Below are 15,652 nucleotides of genomic sequence, written 5' to 3' on the forward strand. Positions count from 1 at the left end.
GTAGTTAAATATGCATTGCATGTTATTTTAAAATTTTTATAAATGTATTTGTATCATAAAATTTATAATTATTTGGATAAAAAAACAGCAAAAATTAATTTCATAAAAAAGGAACCGTGGGAAATGAACGTCTTGATTATGCGAAATAGACTTCCTTCTTCCTCTCCCACAAAGGGCCCCAAGAAGGCTTTGCCACTGACTAACAGGATTCATGACTTAAAATTAAGAAGTTCAATTTAAAATTCAAAAACTTTTTTTTGTAACAGTGTTAAGTTTGGGGGCCGTTCATATTTCTTACTCGATTAGAGAAGAGGTGTGTATTTAACTTTGGACGTGAAGAAACTATTTTAAACCAATCAGCAACCGTTCGTTTCGGAAATTATTACAGAATGGCCCTTCTAACTGCAAATAGAGAACAACAGTATCCTAAGAAGCAACTTCGTGTGAACAATAACCATTAATCACTGTGCATGGATTATTGCTATCCTGCTTTATTATAGTTAGTGCCATTAGAGGTTATTCTCTCCTGAAGTCGCTCAAACATATATCGACACACCCTTCATATATACAATTCGTCATAACTCATGCTGAATTCACCAGGAAAATAATCCAAAAGCAGATCTTGGTCAAACGGTGGAAAAAATATATCAACTGAACTGTTGTTTGGTTGTGTGTGCATTTCCATCTCAACCGTCTGATCATCAAGCCGTAAACCACGAATGGATTCATCTTGAAAGTTTGTATTAGGGTTGTCAAAATTATTGTTGAAGAAGCTAGAATTCTGCAAATCCTTGCCATGAAACTGATCTAATGAGAACCATTCAGCAAAAAGAATTTTGGGTAAATTAAAATTTTGGGCTTGATTCTTTTGTTTAGTAGATTGATCTGTATCCATTAATGATCCTTCCATGTGTTCGATTGAATTGAAACTCGAGTTTTGAGTAGTCGAATTCAGGGAAGAAGAAGAGTTTAAATTTTCCATTTCTCCACCTGTGGATACATCTTTTGCCTGAGTTTCAGTTTCATATAGTTTTGCTACCTTTTTCTTCAGATGAGAATGCCAGTAGTTCTTTATCTCGTTATCAGTTCTTCCAGGCAAATGGTGTGCTATTTGAGACCACCTGCAGAAAAAAGTAACAAATGTTATTCATTTGTTCAAAAGTCCAATGATTCATGACATATTTGGTACATGAAGAATTCGACAGCATAGGACACTGCAACTTATAAGTTTTATAACAAGTCTCTACTCTTTAATCATATTCAGTCCTGGTTCATGAGTTTATCTAGTCTGTGAGAGCATATCCTAACCTAGGGATTGCGAAGAACGTGTGAATTCACTTAAGACATGTTGAGTACGCTGGACTGTAAAAAATAGCATAGGATTAAATACTAAAATGAAGATAAATCTTGTCTGTTGTCGGTGTAATATATATCGTGTGCCAAATATGCTTTTAGTTTCTTACTTGTTGCCTAATGTTTGATGAAGGGTCAAGATTGTCTCCTCCTCTTCTGTGCTGAACGTTCCTCTCTTTAATCCTGGCCTTAAATAATTAATCCACCTTAATCTGCAGCTCTTTCCATTCCTTTTTAAGCCTGCAAGCAATAAAATGATAGGATGAACCAAAAAACGTCAACTGCAATGGTGCTTTTTAGCTTTTAATATAAGATTAAACGATCATTTAAGATATGAGTTTTTAACAAAAAATCCTATTGGTTTTGCAGCAGCCATCCCACCAGATCCCAAAAAATATTCCAAGTAGTGTGACAGAGATAACGAATTCATATGAGATGTATTGTTTCCATTCGTAGAAGACTTCTTCAGCTTTGATCTTATTAAGTTATTTGTCATGAACATGATTAAAAAGATGTTCTCCTCACAAAAGACACTTAGCATAAGTAAAGGTTATAATCATGGGATCATAATGATATCCGTATATGTATGAATATAAGCGTAAAACCCAGATGATGATAAGTATTTGACAGAATAGATATCAATAGCTTTTCCATAAAATGCAAATTTTGTAAGAATAACACAAAAGTACTGTAGGATCGGGATGAGAAATTTGATATTTTCTATCGTAAATTTTGTCAAACTCTATCATATGTCGTATATGGTTACAGATTCTTATGGCTAGACAGCATTGGCTATGTTTATCGTGAAATGTCAAATACAGATGCGCATGAAGTTGAATTCATCAAATTTGCAATGTGATTACACTTTTTTTTTTCTTGAACGTGCATTTTTCCAACATAGGGCAGACGATAAGATTAACTTACCAGTATTGATGGGAACCGAGCTCCAGCAGCCATAGCCGTGTTTCAGGATGTAGTTTCTCAGCTTCTGATCTTCGTCTGGTGACCACAATCCCTTCTTGTGCTTGTTCTTAGGCTTATCAAATAATTTGCACTCCATTTTTGAACAAATTGAGTATATGATGGTGCTTCTTGTGTAATGTGTAAGGAGAAACGAGACTCGATCTGAGGCTAAGCCAGCCCGGTCTCAAGAATTTAAAGAAAGGAAAGGTGTGAACATGTTTTAATTTAAGAAACAACAATTGTCATTAACAAATTATTTCTAGCATAAAGAATTGAAGGAACAAAAAGAAATAGTATAAAAACTGTACGTTTTTATCATTTTAATACTTCTAATATTTATTGACTTTTTGGAGTGGGACTAGGTGACCCCTTACCAGGAATTTTTATGAGTTACGATTGACTAAAGTAAGAGTTTATTTGTGTAGGATCTTTGTATTGTGTCATTAAACAGGCCTAAACCCACTTGACAGGCACCACTAACTATGCCTTCTGTTGCAAGGACTTGATGAACATTTGCTGTAACAGTTTCGATTCCCTAGAAAATAGTTCCATCTCTGTCGTGCTCCATAAGGTCGACTAGATAACACCAAATCGTATAAAGAAAGAAGAAATTAATAATATTGTTTATACTTACCCTTGATAATATTAAAAACCATCCAGATTTTTAATAGTCCACTATGCTAGATTTGTTTACTCGCCATCGCCTTTGCGACATCTGAAAAAAGAACTCATGAACTAACTAAAGTGGAAGAAATGAGGAAAAGTGTATTCAGTGCGCATTCGAAGTGTAGCGGCTGCGTGTTCTTCTGTCATTAAAATAAAAATAAAAATGAGGAAAAGTGGATGTCATTGGATAGTTTTCAAAGTAGAACTTCTAAAGCAGCAAACGGCAGTTGGAGCACAATTTTTCGAGAATGAGAATATACGACAAATACATTAAGGTGATAGTGACTGAGTTAAATTTAGGGAATAATGATTTAAGTAGATAGGAACATCATGACATATATAAACTTAAAACGGCGCTCATTCCTCAAGGCGATGTGATTTGAGTAAATTGAGTTCATCAAAACTAAAATAATCTATTGTGACTTTTAAGATTTAATTGCTTGAAACGTTTCACCACTAACAATAAACCAAATGACGTGGCCAAGAAAAAATTCATAAGCCATTTTTACTAAACTTTTACTCATAAAACCCACCTATGATCAACTAAAGGACTCGCAACCAATGAGGATTGAAACAATAATTTATCTTTTGGTTGCTTGTTAAGTTGGACAAAATCCAATCATTTACTAATCATTGTGGAAAATCAGCCAGCCTTTTTGAATGCTACAATATTAAAAGCAAGAAAAAAATTAGTTAACATTAAACTAACATTATTTGAAGTTTACTAACAAATCATTAGTTGGATAGATAGTAAAAAAGACTATCATGTACTCGTGGTGTTCACCAAGCCTTGAAGTTTTACTAAAATATAACATTCTTAAGTCAACCAATGTTCCGATTTATCTATGAAGAAATGAGAACAAAACTTTTTTTTATTCCCTATAAAGATCTTTCAAACATTCTATTGGTAATTCGCTTACTGAATTTCAATCGAATTTGCTATCATTAAGATATAAATTATTATAAATTACACATGCCATATATATGTTCTTTTAAAAAATGAAAATCATTGAAGATCATACCGTGTGAAAGAAAATAAAATACACACTATATCTACGTGATTTTGAAGACTTTAATGATTCTAATATCTTTTAGAAGATTCTATAATTCTTCTAACAACTACAAGAATTGCACGTATGGTGAATGTGAAAAAAGTAGACTCGAGGTTTAAATTTCTTGACAGCAGCACTGAGCTAATTTAACTTCGAAGCTACTAATGACTAGCTTTGGTGCTGATGTAGTTTATCCCCAAGAATAAATTTAGACACACTTCTTTCAGTTACATAATATAAATCATGATGTATGCACCGTGCATTATATACAAGTCATTCAAAAATTAAGTCAGTTTTCAATGACTTGCTGTCTCTATCCTTTCCCGTAAGCAGTAATGCTTAAACTTCTGACAGTTAGCCTTTCTGAGGTAAGAATTCAGAACTTCGTAACTTGTATGAATTATTTTTTATTGGAAAAAGCTCTTTGTACACGGGCGTCTAAACGCCTGTGTACTCAGGCCCACCTCGCCCTCTCACATGGGGCGAGGTCCCACATCGAGGCCCACGTCTGGGTCCCGCCCAGGATGTGAGGGGGCGAGTGGGACCGTGTACACGGGCGTGTAAACGCTCGTGTACAAGAAGCACGATCCTTTTTTATTTTTCACTTTTACCATATCTCTGACCTTCCAACCAACAGGAAATAATATATACACATGTAGGTCAAAAAAAAAAAAAAAGTCATTTCCAAGCACAATTATTAATTAATATATTATTTTACTAGACAACTAGTCTTCTAATTTACAAGCCAAAGAAATTAATACATTTATCTTTCATCCTTTAAATGGACAGGCTTCTTGCGACGAATAGAATATAAGGACATGGATCATGATGCAATTGGATACCTTTAATCTGTCAATCGTGTTGGAATTTCACACACAGACACGAGGCTCTCATCAAAACTCATGAGTTACAGCCATTGATCATAATTAGTTTTAGTCTAAATTCTATTATTTAGGCGGTCAAATGAGCACTTTTCTAATTTCCAGCTGAAATAAATTTTTGTTGTCGAGATAATTTGTTTTCCAAAAGTTTTATTTGTTTAGAATTTAAATATTATGTTAGGGTTTCTTTCCTTTTTTTCATCCTTCCAAAGTTAGAATTATGGTTAATTGCTATTTGGTTGTTTTGTCATGAATTAATGAAATTGCGGAGTTTCTCCCAAATTGTTAGATTCATCTCAGCATTTTACGTGATCCAACGAGATTGGATTTACAATTTTTATTTCTCATGCTTTTAAACATGCATCATTGAAAGTTTTCGGGTTTGGATCGAAATGGAATCCCCAAAAACCGGAGCTGGAGTATTAAACTAGTTTTCTTTCGATAGAGGACACCCATTGGGTGGAATTGAAAAATATAGATTGGCTAAGTAATGAAGTACGCAATTAGAGTTGTTACATTATACTTTTCAATATATTGGTGTCCACAATGACTTTACAGAACATATATTATACAAGAAGCAGTCCTCTCCATGATGTCACATCCGCAACAAAAGTCATGTCAAAATCTAACCACCTTAAAAAGGGTATGTCAAAGGATGGTGTTAGTGATAACTTCAAAGATCAAATTAAGTTGAACTTAACAACATGGAACGCAATTATAATCGTTATTATGACTTACACATTAGCCAGAAGGTAGGATCACACTTGATCATCAATGTCATGATTGATTTAGTTTCATCTAATCACTGGCTGCAATACTTGGACTGATTTTTTTTTAGCCCTAGTAGCATATAGTTAATTAAATAGTAAGTGAAGCAAATACTAACCTGCACTCTTACTCTCGGAGAATTTAATTCGTTCTTGTACTACTTCTTCTTAGAAAATATGCATGTTAAGTTAAATTTTAACAAAGGACCTCATTAAGAAATCCAAGAAATTACTTAATAATTTGAGTTTTTTTGGGAACGATGATTGTGTGACCTTAATTGCTTTATACAGAAACAATTGGCTCTTTAACTTAAAATTTGGTAGGCTAGGTGTTAATATGTCAAAAGACATTGTGAAAATGTTAGATAGTGAGGTTAAAATCTAAAGTCGAACTGAAGTGGAAAAGTACCACAACCCACAAGAATTCCATGTGACAAGAACGGTGACTAATTATATTGAAAATACTAAGTTAAATATAATATGAAAAACAATATGAAAAATGAGAATATACGTCAAAAAGGTATAAATAATTCAATACCAAATGAATTACAATTATGTAGTTTGAACCCGTTTGCAGGACCTCAAAGAGGCTTCAATTCGTAATGACAATGAAATAATACAGAGAAGAATAAAATCAATGTATAAGGTTTATGTTATTTCTCTTAATAAGGTTAATCTTATTAAGATAGAATCCCTCAAAATAAAGTACTGAAATCCATTAACTTCAAGCAATCAATTCAATCCAATTAATACTCAAACAAGCATGTGGATTTCAAGCTGGTCTGTTTTGCCACCATCTTGCAGGAACATGTTAAAGAGATAAATTTCATATCAAATGAAAATGAGGTAAATAATTAATGTATAAGATTTGTATTATTTCTCTTAACAAAATTAACCTTATCAAGATGGATCCCAAAATCTCAACGAAGATTCACATGCAATGGTATGGATTTCATGATATACCATGCACAAAAAATAAGAAATCAAGAAATGAAATCCAAAACTCTTACCAACTTCAATTATAATTGCAATGTGCCCTTTACAATTTAAATTCATTTTCTCATTAAAAACCAAAAATATACAAATTTCTATTGTGTGCTTGGCAACAAATTTCAACTCATGACTTCTATATACTTTAATATCTTATTCAACTATTTTATTTGAAAGCTTAAATTGATATAGATGATAATATTATATATTAAATTATGTTTTCGCCGTAACTTACTTGAAAAAATAATTTAAATAATTTCTCTTTGACTCGGTACGAACTTTGGTGAATAATAATTTTTAAACAAAAAAAAAAAAAAAAATTCTAGTGTTTGTTTATTTTTCAAGACCCAATTAACTTATAGTCCATCTCGACCCGTAAATCCATTTCAAGGTGGGTCAGATTGGAATGAGCTTACGTCAGCAATGATCGTTTCAAATATTGAGGGTACTTTTTTTTTTTTTTTTTTTCAATTTTTAATTTTGCAAAACACTGAAAATCGTGTTTTGTCTAATATTTCTGAAAATGAATTTTCATGAACAAGAAAAATTTATAACATAAAATTCAGAATGTACTTTTAGTGAAAATTTTGAAAATACTCAAAATATGGAAAACGGGCATTTAGATAAAATTTTAAACAAAATTATAAAATTCTAACATATAAAATTTGAAAAAAAATAAAATTCAAGAAATATAAATAAAAAAATTTTGATAAATTTTAAAAAATCAAAATTTGGAAAAAAAATCTAAAATTCTAAAAAATAAAGAATAATTTTTTGAAAAAATAAAACTATAAAAATTTCTAAAAAAATTATAAAAATTAAAAGTGGTTCAAGTTCTTAATAATTATTTACATAAAAATTCAAAAAAATAATTTTCTTAGTGATTATTTACATAAAAAAAAATCCTAAAATAATATTTCTTACGATTATTTACATAAAAATTATAAAACATCCACTTCATTAATATTTATTTTTATTTCTCATACTTTAAACTCAATTTATAATTTATTTTTATTTTACTCTGTAGCGAGAAAAAATATTGTAAGATTCATTCATCAACTTTAAAATGAATATATTATTTGATAACATATTAACATAAATTTGTTCTAATTTTTACTGAATAATAAATTTCATGCAATAAAAATGTCATAAAATATTTTTTCAAAATTTTATACAAAATGTGTTTTCTAATTTTTTTTTTTTTGAGAAATAATTTTTTAAAATGACAAATCAAACTCATTTTTCGTAATCTTAAAATAGACCCTCTAAAAAATTTGAAATGAACTTAAAATTCAAAACTGAAAACTAAATACAAACCAAACCGACCTTTAATATTTACATGATTGAGTTTAGGGCAATTTATAAAAATACCCATAAAATTAGAGATTTTTGCAAAAATAAATGAGTATTGTGTAAGTAAAAAATACTATATAAAATTAAGTGTTACTTTTTTTTTTATTAAAAATGACGTATAATATCAATTTTATTAAAAAATGATGTTTATCACTTAAAAAAGTAAGAAATTTATAAAAAGTGACAAAAAAAGGTGACAAACATTAAAAAAAAATGACAGATTTTTTTATTTTTTTAAGTGACAAATACTAATAACATTGACAAAATACCAATTAAAATATTGAAATCAATTCAATAAAGTGACAAATAAAAATAAAAAGTGACACATGTCACACATCCATCATCACTTTTTTTTTCATTCACCACTAAACATCTTTCAATCAATTCACTGATAAAACATCAATCAAGACGCTAGACATCTTTGAGTCAATTCATCGTTGCCATCATCTACCAACTCAGCCAACCTATTTATCATATAAAAAGCTTTTTGAAAGTAGAAAATATTGTATAAAGTTAAGTGTCACTAAATACAATATTACTTTTATTAAAAAGTGATGTTTGTCATTCAAAAAAGTGACAGAAAAAATGATACTCTGATCATAAAAATAAAAAAGTGACGCAAATTCAAAAAAATGACAAAACATCAATTAAAACCTTAAAAAAGTGAGAAACACCAAAAAGAGTAACAAAAATAATAAAAAAAGTGACAAAATAATAATTAAAATATTAGAATCAATTCATAAAGTAACATAGATTAAAAAAAAAAAGCGACACAACCACCTTCCCTCATCTTTCTTCGTTTACCATTAAACGTCTTTAAGTAGGTTCGTCCGCAAAACACCAATCAAAACGTCAAGTATTTTGAAATCAATTCACCGACACCGTCATCTTCTAACTTTGCCAACACATTTATTATAGAAAAAGTTTTTGGAAAGTAAAAAATATTGTATAAAGTTAAGTGTCACATTTTTATTAAAAAATGACATATAATGTCACTTTTATTAAAAGTGATGTTTGTCAATAAAAAAAAAGGGACACTATTAGAAAAGCGACAAACACTTAAAAAGGTTATGTAAATTCAAAAAAGTGACAAAATATCAATCAAAGCTTGGACAAGAGATGTATGCATGGTTAAAGAAACATCAATCGGAGTTTGGAGGAGATATACGCACAGTAAAGAAACAAATATTTCACTAGTGGGCTACGTGAACAAAGGAAATGTATTTCTAATTGTTGAAATAAAAACCCAAATGGAAGCAAATAAAAGCCACCCAAAAATGTCTCAAGGATATATTCTCGACACCTATTTGTTGTATGTGGTACAGCAAACTCCAGTGCATGAACCACATCAATGGTAGCTTGAACTTATCCATCTTCAAGAAAAGCATCCATTCGAACCTGTATCTCATCAATTCTAGAGGTACAAACATACCATGTCACTTTTAAAATGCTGAGCTACAGCTTCAAAAGCATCAACGCTGGCATATTTCTCAATCAGGTTCTGGTCAAAACCAAGAGTTTCAAGATCAGGCAATACATGACTTGAGGCAACCTTTGCATCAATATATGGCACCTAAGAGACCAAGAAATCAAAGTGCTAAAAGGAACCATAAAACTACAAGGAAATGACTGATACTTAAAAAGTTAAAAGGACTCGTAATGGCTTTCAAGAAATGGGTTCCACTGATTTTCAAATTCATTTCAGAACTCACAATCAATTCCCTGAGGATGTTAAATATCATACTACGATGTTCTTCAAAGATGTTGCATGGTGGATGTTAGAATTTATTGAATGAAATTAAAGTCCATAAAGCAGAAGAAAGAGGCACTCCATGATTGGAGGAGAAGAAACCTCCATGAAAGGAGGGATTCGAATTCCACAATCCAATGATTTATTAATGAATACAATGACTCCATTTATAGAGAAAAAAGATGAGTAATTAACTGACTAATTTGCTAATTAACAGGCTAATCACTAACTAATTAACATCCTAGACATGAGCTTGAATATTCTAAATTTGCTGTAACATATTTCTAACACACCCCCTCAAGATGGACTATAGATATCAACAATAGTTCATCTTGAAGATTAAAGAGTACTGGAGGGAAAAACCATGATGAATAGCCTTGCAGAACAAATCTCTTGAATCCATACATATGAGCATCCATTAGATCAGCACGAAACATCACCAGATATTCCATTCCCATTCCATTTCGTGCCAGTGCACAATGCTTTCAGAGTTGAGGAGATTTGTTTTTACGACAAACTTGGTAAGGTTCATATTGCAGAAAGGGATGATGTTCTCAAAGGTAGCAAACTGGCGGGTCTTCAGATTTCACCAGATCTGATGGAGAAACAAGACTTAGTGTAGGCTTTGACCATCCATAAAGATCTTTGAAAGTTCAGAGAACCAAAATCTGAAAGAGGAGAAATTTTATTGCAGAGAATCAAGGACGAATTTTGATGTTGCTGGCGCCATTTTTTGAAGACAGGAACTGAACTTTTGCTAGAATAACAGTTTCTAGGATTATGCTAAAATAGAAGAAATCAAATATCTGCTTTCATTTGTGCTGAACACAGAAAGAGGGTATGAAAATCTCAGAAAAACACAGCAGCAGGAAGAACTCTGCTCTGATACCATGTAAAGAAGTAAAATGGTAGAAACAATTATCTTGTATTTCTCATTGATCAGTATGCTTTATATAGCTGTATATGGACATGGTTTACATGGAAATAAAATCATCTATACAAAATTCTGGGAGATGACTAAAATCATGGGAGCTAAAGTTTAGCTAAACTTGTAGGATTTCTATAGGTTGTAATACTGAAATCATGGGAGCTAAAGTTGTGGGATTTCTATATGCTGTAATACTGAAATCATGGGAGCTAAACTTGTGGGATTTTTATGTGCTATAATACGCCCCCTCAAGTTGGTGCATGAAGATCCGTAATGCCCAACTGCGAGAGAAGTGATGAAAGAGATCAGATCCTAATGCTTCAGTGAAGATGTCGACAATCTGCTCGGCAAATGGAAGATGAGCAGTGGTGAAGAGACCAGAACGAAGTTTGTTACGAACGATGTGGCAGTCTATCTCAATATGCTTTGTTCGTTCATGGAAAACTGGATTCTGAGCAATGTGAAGGGCGGACTGATTCTCACAGTAGAGGGTCATTGGGTCATTGTGTGAGATGCCAATGTCATGGAGAAGCTGTTTCAACGAAATTAGTTCACATGTTGTGACAGTCATATCACGATATTCAGCTTCTGTAGAGGAGCGAGCTAGTGCGCCAAGAAATGGGACTGGAACCAAGTGTGATGAAGAAGCCAGTGGTAGAGCGTCGAATGGTAGGACAACTGGCTCAATCAGAATCTGTGTAGGCACGAACATGAAGATTATTAGAGGAAGAGAAAAAAATGCCTTGTCCAGGAGTCCCTTTAATGTAGCGGAGGACACGTGTTTGCAGCTGTCATGTGAGGGGTTCGAGGTGCATGCATGAATTGGCTAAGAATGTTTACTGCAAAGACGATATCAGGTCTGGTGATGGTGAGGTAAATGAGGCGTCCCACTAGCCGTCGGTAAGAAGCGGGATCAAGAAGAAGGTTACCATCTGTCTCATTGAGTTTCAGATTTTGTTCCATAGGAAAAGGTGCAGGACGAGAACCAAGCTGGCCACTGTCGGCGAGGATGTCCAGGGCATATTTTCGTTGATTAAGAAAAATGCCAGAGGGAGATCATGCAACTTCAAGGCCAAGAAAATATTTGAGAGGGCCGAGATCCTTGGTTTTGAAGTTGCTGGAAAGAACGCTTTTGAAGAAGATAACCTGAGAAAGATCATTGCCAACAACCAAGATATCATCAACGTAAACAAGGATAATAGTGAGACTGGTTGCAGTGATCAAGGTAAATAGGGAGTGGTCTGCTTGTGACTAAACAAAACCTGCATTAAGAAGAACAAATGTTAGTTTAAAAAACCAGTTCCGGGAAGCTTGTTTGAGACCATAGAGTGACTTTCGAAGGCGGCAGACTTGTGTCTCCCCTTTAACACAGTAGCCGGGTGGTGGGATCATGTAAATTTCCTCATTAAGTTTACCGTGCAGGAAGGCATTATGGACATCCATTTGGTGGATGACCCAATTTTTGGTGGCGGCAACAGTAAGGACACATCGTATTGTGGTCATTTTGGCAACTGGGGCAAAAGTTTCATGATAGTTAGTTCCCTCTAATTGAGTGTAGCCTTTGGCTACAAGTCGGGCCTTGTATCATTTAATAGTGCCATCTGCTCGGAGTTTGGTCTTGTATACCCACTTACAACCGATGGGTTTCTTGCCAGGAGGGAGGGTTTCTAGTGTCCAAGTGAAATTTTTTTCAAGGGCACGAAGTTCAGAGGCCATAGCTTCATGCCAATGAGAGTGGCGATTTGCTTCTGAGTAACAAGTCGGTTCAACAGAAGCAGTAAGAGCAGTTAAGAATGAATAATGAGCATGAGAAAAACGAGAGTATGACAGATAAGTGCATAAGGGGTGGGAAGTACCTGAGGACTGTGCAGCGGTTGAGGAGGCAATGAACTCCACAGGGATAGTAGGACAGACATAATCAAGGAGATATGCTGGACGAGTAGTGTGGCGACGAGGTCGGGAAGGAATAGTGGCGGTGGGTGGGGGTTCTTGGGGTATGGTCGAGGAAGGGAAAGGAGATATGGGTTCGGTGATAGGTAAGGGAACGATGGTGGAGTCATTAAGAGGAGGGGGTGTGATGTGATGGAAGGGAAATTGATTTTCGTGGAAGGTGACGTCGCGTGAGTAAAAAATGGTGTTGGTGTCAAGGTTGTATAGCCTGTAAGCCTTGCGGTTGCTAGGGAAACCAATGAAGACACAACGAGATGATCTGGGTGAGAATTTGTTGTGATAAGCGATGAGGGTTTGAGCGTAGCAAAGGCAACCAAACACACGTAGGTGAGTGTATGATGGGGGGTGTTAAGAAGAAGTTGGAAAGGAGTTTGATTTTGTAGGGAGCGGCTTGGGGTTCTATTGATTAGATAAGCAACAGTAAGAACACAATCTCCCCAAAATTTGAGTGGTAGGTTTGCTTGAAAGCGAATGCTGCGAGCAACATTCAGGAGGTGCCTATGTTTACGCTCTGCAACGCCATTTTGTTGCGGAGTTTCAACACAAGTACACTCATGGATGATGTCGTGAGTGTGAAAATAGGTTTGGAGGTTATGTGAAACGAACTCTTGTCCATTGTCGGTGCGAATTATTTTAACCGACGAGTTGAATTGATTTTTAATAAGAGCGAAGAAATGCATTAAGTGACTAAAGGTTTCTGATTTAAAACGCATTAAATAAATCCATGTAGTGCGTGAAAAATAATCAACAATAGTTAAGAAATAATATGCGCCACAAATGGAGGCGGTAGAATAGCCACCCCCAAATATCACAATAAAGAAGATTGAATGGTTTCGAACTTTTATTAGCATGAATTTGAAAAGGTAAACGAGTGTGCTTTGAACGCTCACAAACATCACAATGAGATAGAGTGCATGGATCATCAAAAATTGTGGGAATAGTAAAGTTAGAAGGATGACCTAGGCGTTGATGCCACAGTGTCTTATTATCAAGATGACGAACAGAGAATGCGACGGTCTCATGGGAGCGAAAGAGGTAGAGCCCATTACATGCCTCACCCGCTCCAATCAGCCTCTTCGATGGAGGGTCCTGAAAAAAACATTTATCAGATGAAAAAAAACAACACAAGGTAAGTTGAGGGATAAAGAGAAGATTCTAATAAAATGAGGGGACATAAAGGACATTTTGAAGAATTAAATGGTCAGATAAAAGCACAGAACCAATTCCTTCAACAGGAATAGTTTCTCCCGTGGGTAGCCTCACTGTACGAGCAATGGGAGACAAATTTAGATTAGAGAAGGAGGATCGATAATGGATCATGTGATCACTAGCGCCACTGTCAATGATCTAGTCCTTTTGTGGGTTGAAGGAGCAAGGCATCGTGGAGGAGTTACCCACGAAATTAGCGGCCGGAGAAGGAGGATCAGAAGGGTGTAGAAGATAGGGGGAAGAAGTTTGGGAAGCAGGAGCATCAGAAGCCATGAGGATTTTGGGTGAAGGTATGTCAGGATTTTTGAGGCTCTGATACCGTATTAGAATTTATTGAATGAAATTAAAGTCCATAAAGCAGAAGAAAGAGGCACTCCATGATTGGAGGAGAAGAAACCTCCATGAAAGGAGGGATTCGAATTCCACAATCCAATGATTTATTAATGAATACAATGACTCCATTTATAGAGAAAAAAGATGAGTAATTAACTGACTAATTTGCTAATTAACAGGTTAATCACTAACTAATTAACATCCTAGACATGAGCTTGAATATTCTAAATTTGCTGTAACATATTTCTAACAGTGGAAATGCTAAAACTCAATACACAAATAACTGAAGTCGAAACACAATCTCAATGATTTGAAAATTAATCCGATTATACCAACCAAATAAAGCGAACAGAATTGATCTCATGCTTTTCTTTCTGACAACGCAAAATAAGGAATTCAAACAAAAACTTTAAGAACAATAAATTTGGAATCCACCAAATTATGAAGAAAATAAACTTATGAATTTTATTAATGAATGATAATAAAAAAAAATGAACTAACCCTTTATTTATAAGGATTTATACGGAAATGTAGTTTAAAACGACTAAAAGTAATGAAAATAAAATTTAAACAAACTAAAATTGCAAAAAATCCAAAATAAACGAAATGACAAAAATAGCGCCAAAATTTTAAAAATAAGTTTTCGAGTCCTAAACAAACTCGAATGACCAAAATTCATCATACATCACTAAATTGTGAGTATTGTTCCTCTCGTCATTCTCCTTTTCGAAATGGTCTTATAGGCCCAATCTAGAGTTAGGATGTTTTCTCTCTAATAGTACATTTTCCTCATTATGTCCTACATCACTTGCCTAGCTAACATTCCAATCCAAACTTTGAATGAACAAGTTCCTCATGTACTGGATCAATTCTTCGTGCTATGGAAATTGAATTCTGATATTGAAAAGATGATAATTTGGAGGGTGATTTTTGCTTCTGTTTTATTGGTTATGGTCTTTGGAGTGGTTGCACATTGAGTGTTTTCTCGATTTGTATTTTCAATTAGGATATATTATGAAAATTCATATTACACACAACACACATTCAAAGAACGAACAAACCTAAACAAAGTCAGAATGGTGTTGGGGTTTTCTTCACCCATAATTTGAGTCTATATCGGTGCCAGTGTTTTCTTCACCCATGATTCGACACTGTAATGGTGGTGGCGCTGTTAATCAATGGTGATTTTTATGGAACGCCTGCTTCATCAAATTTGTGCGTTTTTTAGCGTATTGATTATGGTCAATTTAAAGGATTATAGGAAAAAATATTAATTAAGTACATTATTAAATTTTATTACTTTGGGGCCGTACTGGGCCAAAGTTCCCCCATTACTTTCCCAAGTTGGGCCGACCCGAGACTTTTGGTGGGCTAATCTCATTTCTCTGTGGTCCATCTCGACTCCATCCAACGTGGATCGGTCATAGATAAGCTTGACTGAATGATTATATATTTTC

The 15,652-nt window shown here is 33.9% G+C and overlaps 1 protein-coding gene across 1 annotated transcript; it reads right to left on the reverse strand.

The window, feature by feature from the left end:
- Positions 1-559: 559 nt before the first annotated feature.
- LOC111404808 (transcription factor LAF1-like) lies at positions 560-2,413 on the reverse strand. The gene is made up of 3 exons (XM_023033561.1): positions 2,278-2,413; positions 1,464-1,593; positions 560-1,121 (listed from the first exon to the last, which is right to left on the reverse strand). Exons 1-3 carry the CDS (start codon positions 2,411-2,413, stop codon positions 560-562), a joined length of 828 nt encoding a protein of 275 aa, XP_022889329.1.
- Between the last annotated feature and the right edge of the window lie 13,239 nt (positions 2,414-15,652).

Source organism: Olea europaea, chromosome 11, assembly GCF_002742605.1.
Source record: "Olea europaea var. sylvestris chromosome 11, O_europaea_v1, whole genome shotgun sequence".
Classification (NCBI taxonomy): Eukaryota; Viridiplantae; Streptophyta; class Magnoliopsida; order Lamiales; family Oleaceae; genus Olea; species Olea europaea.

Bases quoted from the DNA above. Each gene is read 5' to 3' on its own strand.
- LOC111404808 (XM_023033561.1), bottom strand. From the start codon at position 2,413: ATGGAGTGCAAATTATTTGATAAGCCTAAGAACAAGCACAAGAAGGGA. The intron at 1,594-2,277 runs GTAAGTTAATCT...TATTGCTTGCAG, and splicing joins CTCGGTTCCCATCAATACTG to GCTTAAAAAGGAATGGAAAG. The intron at 1,122-1,463 runs GTAAGAAACTAA...TTTTTTCTGCAG, and splicing joins CATCAAACATTAGGCAACAA to GTGGTCTCAAATAGCACACC.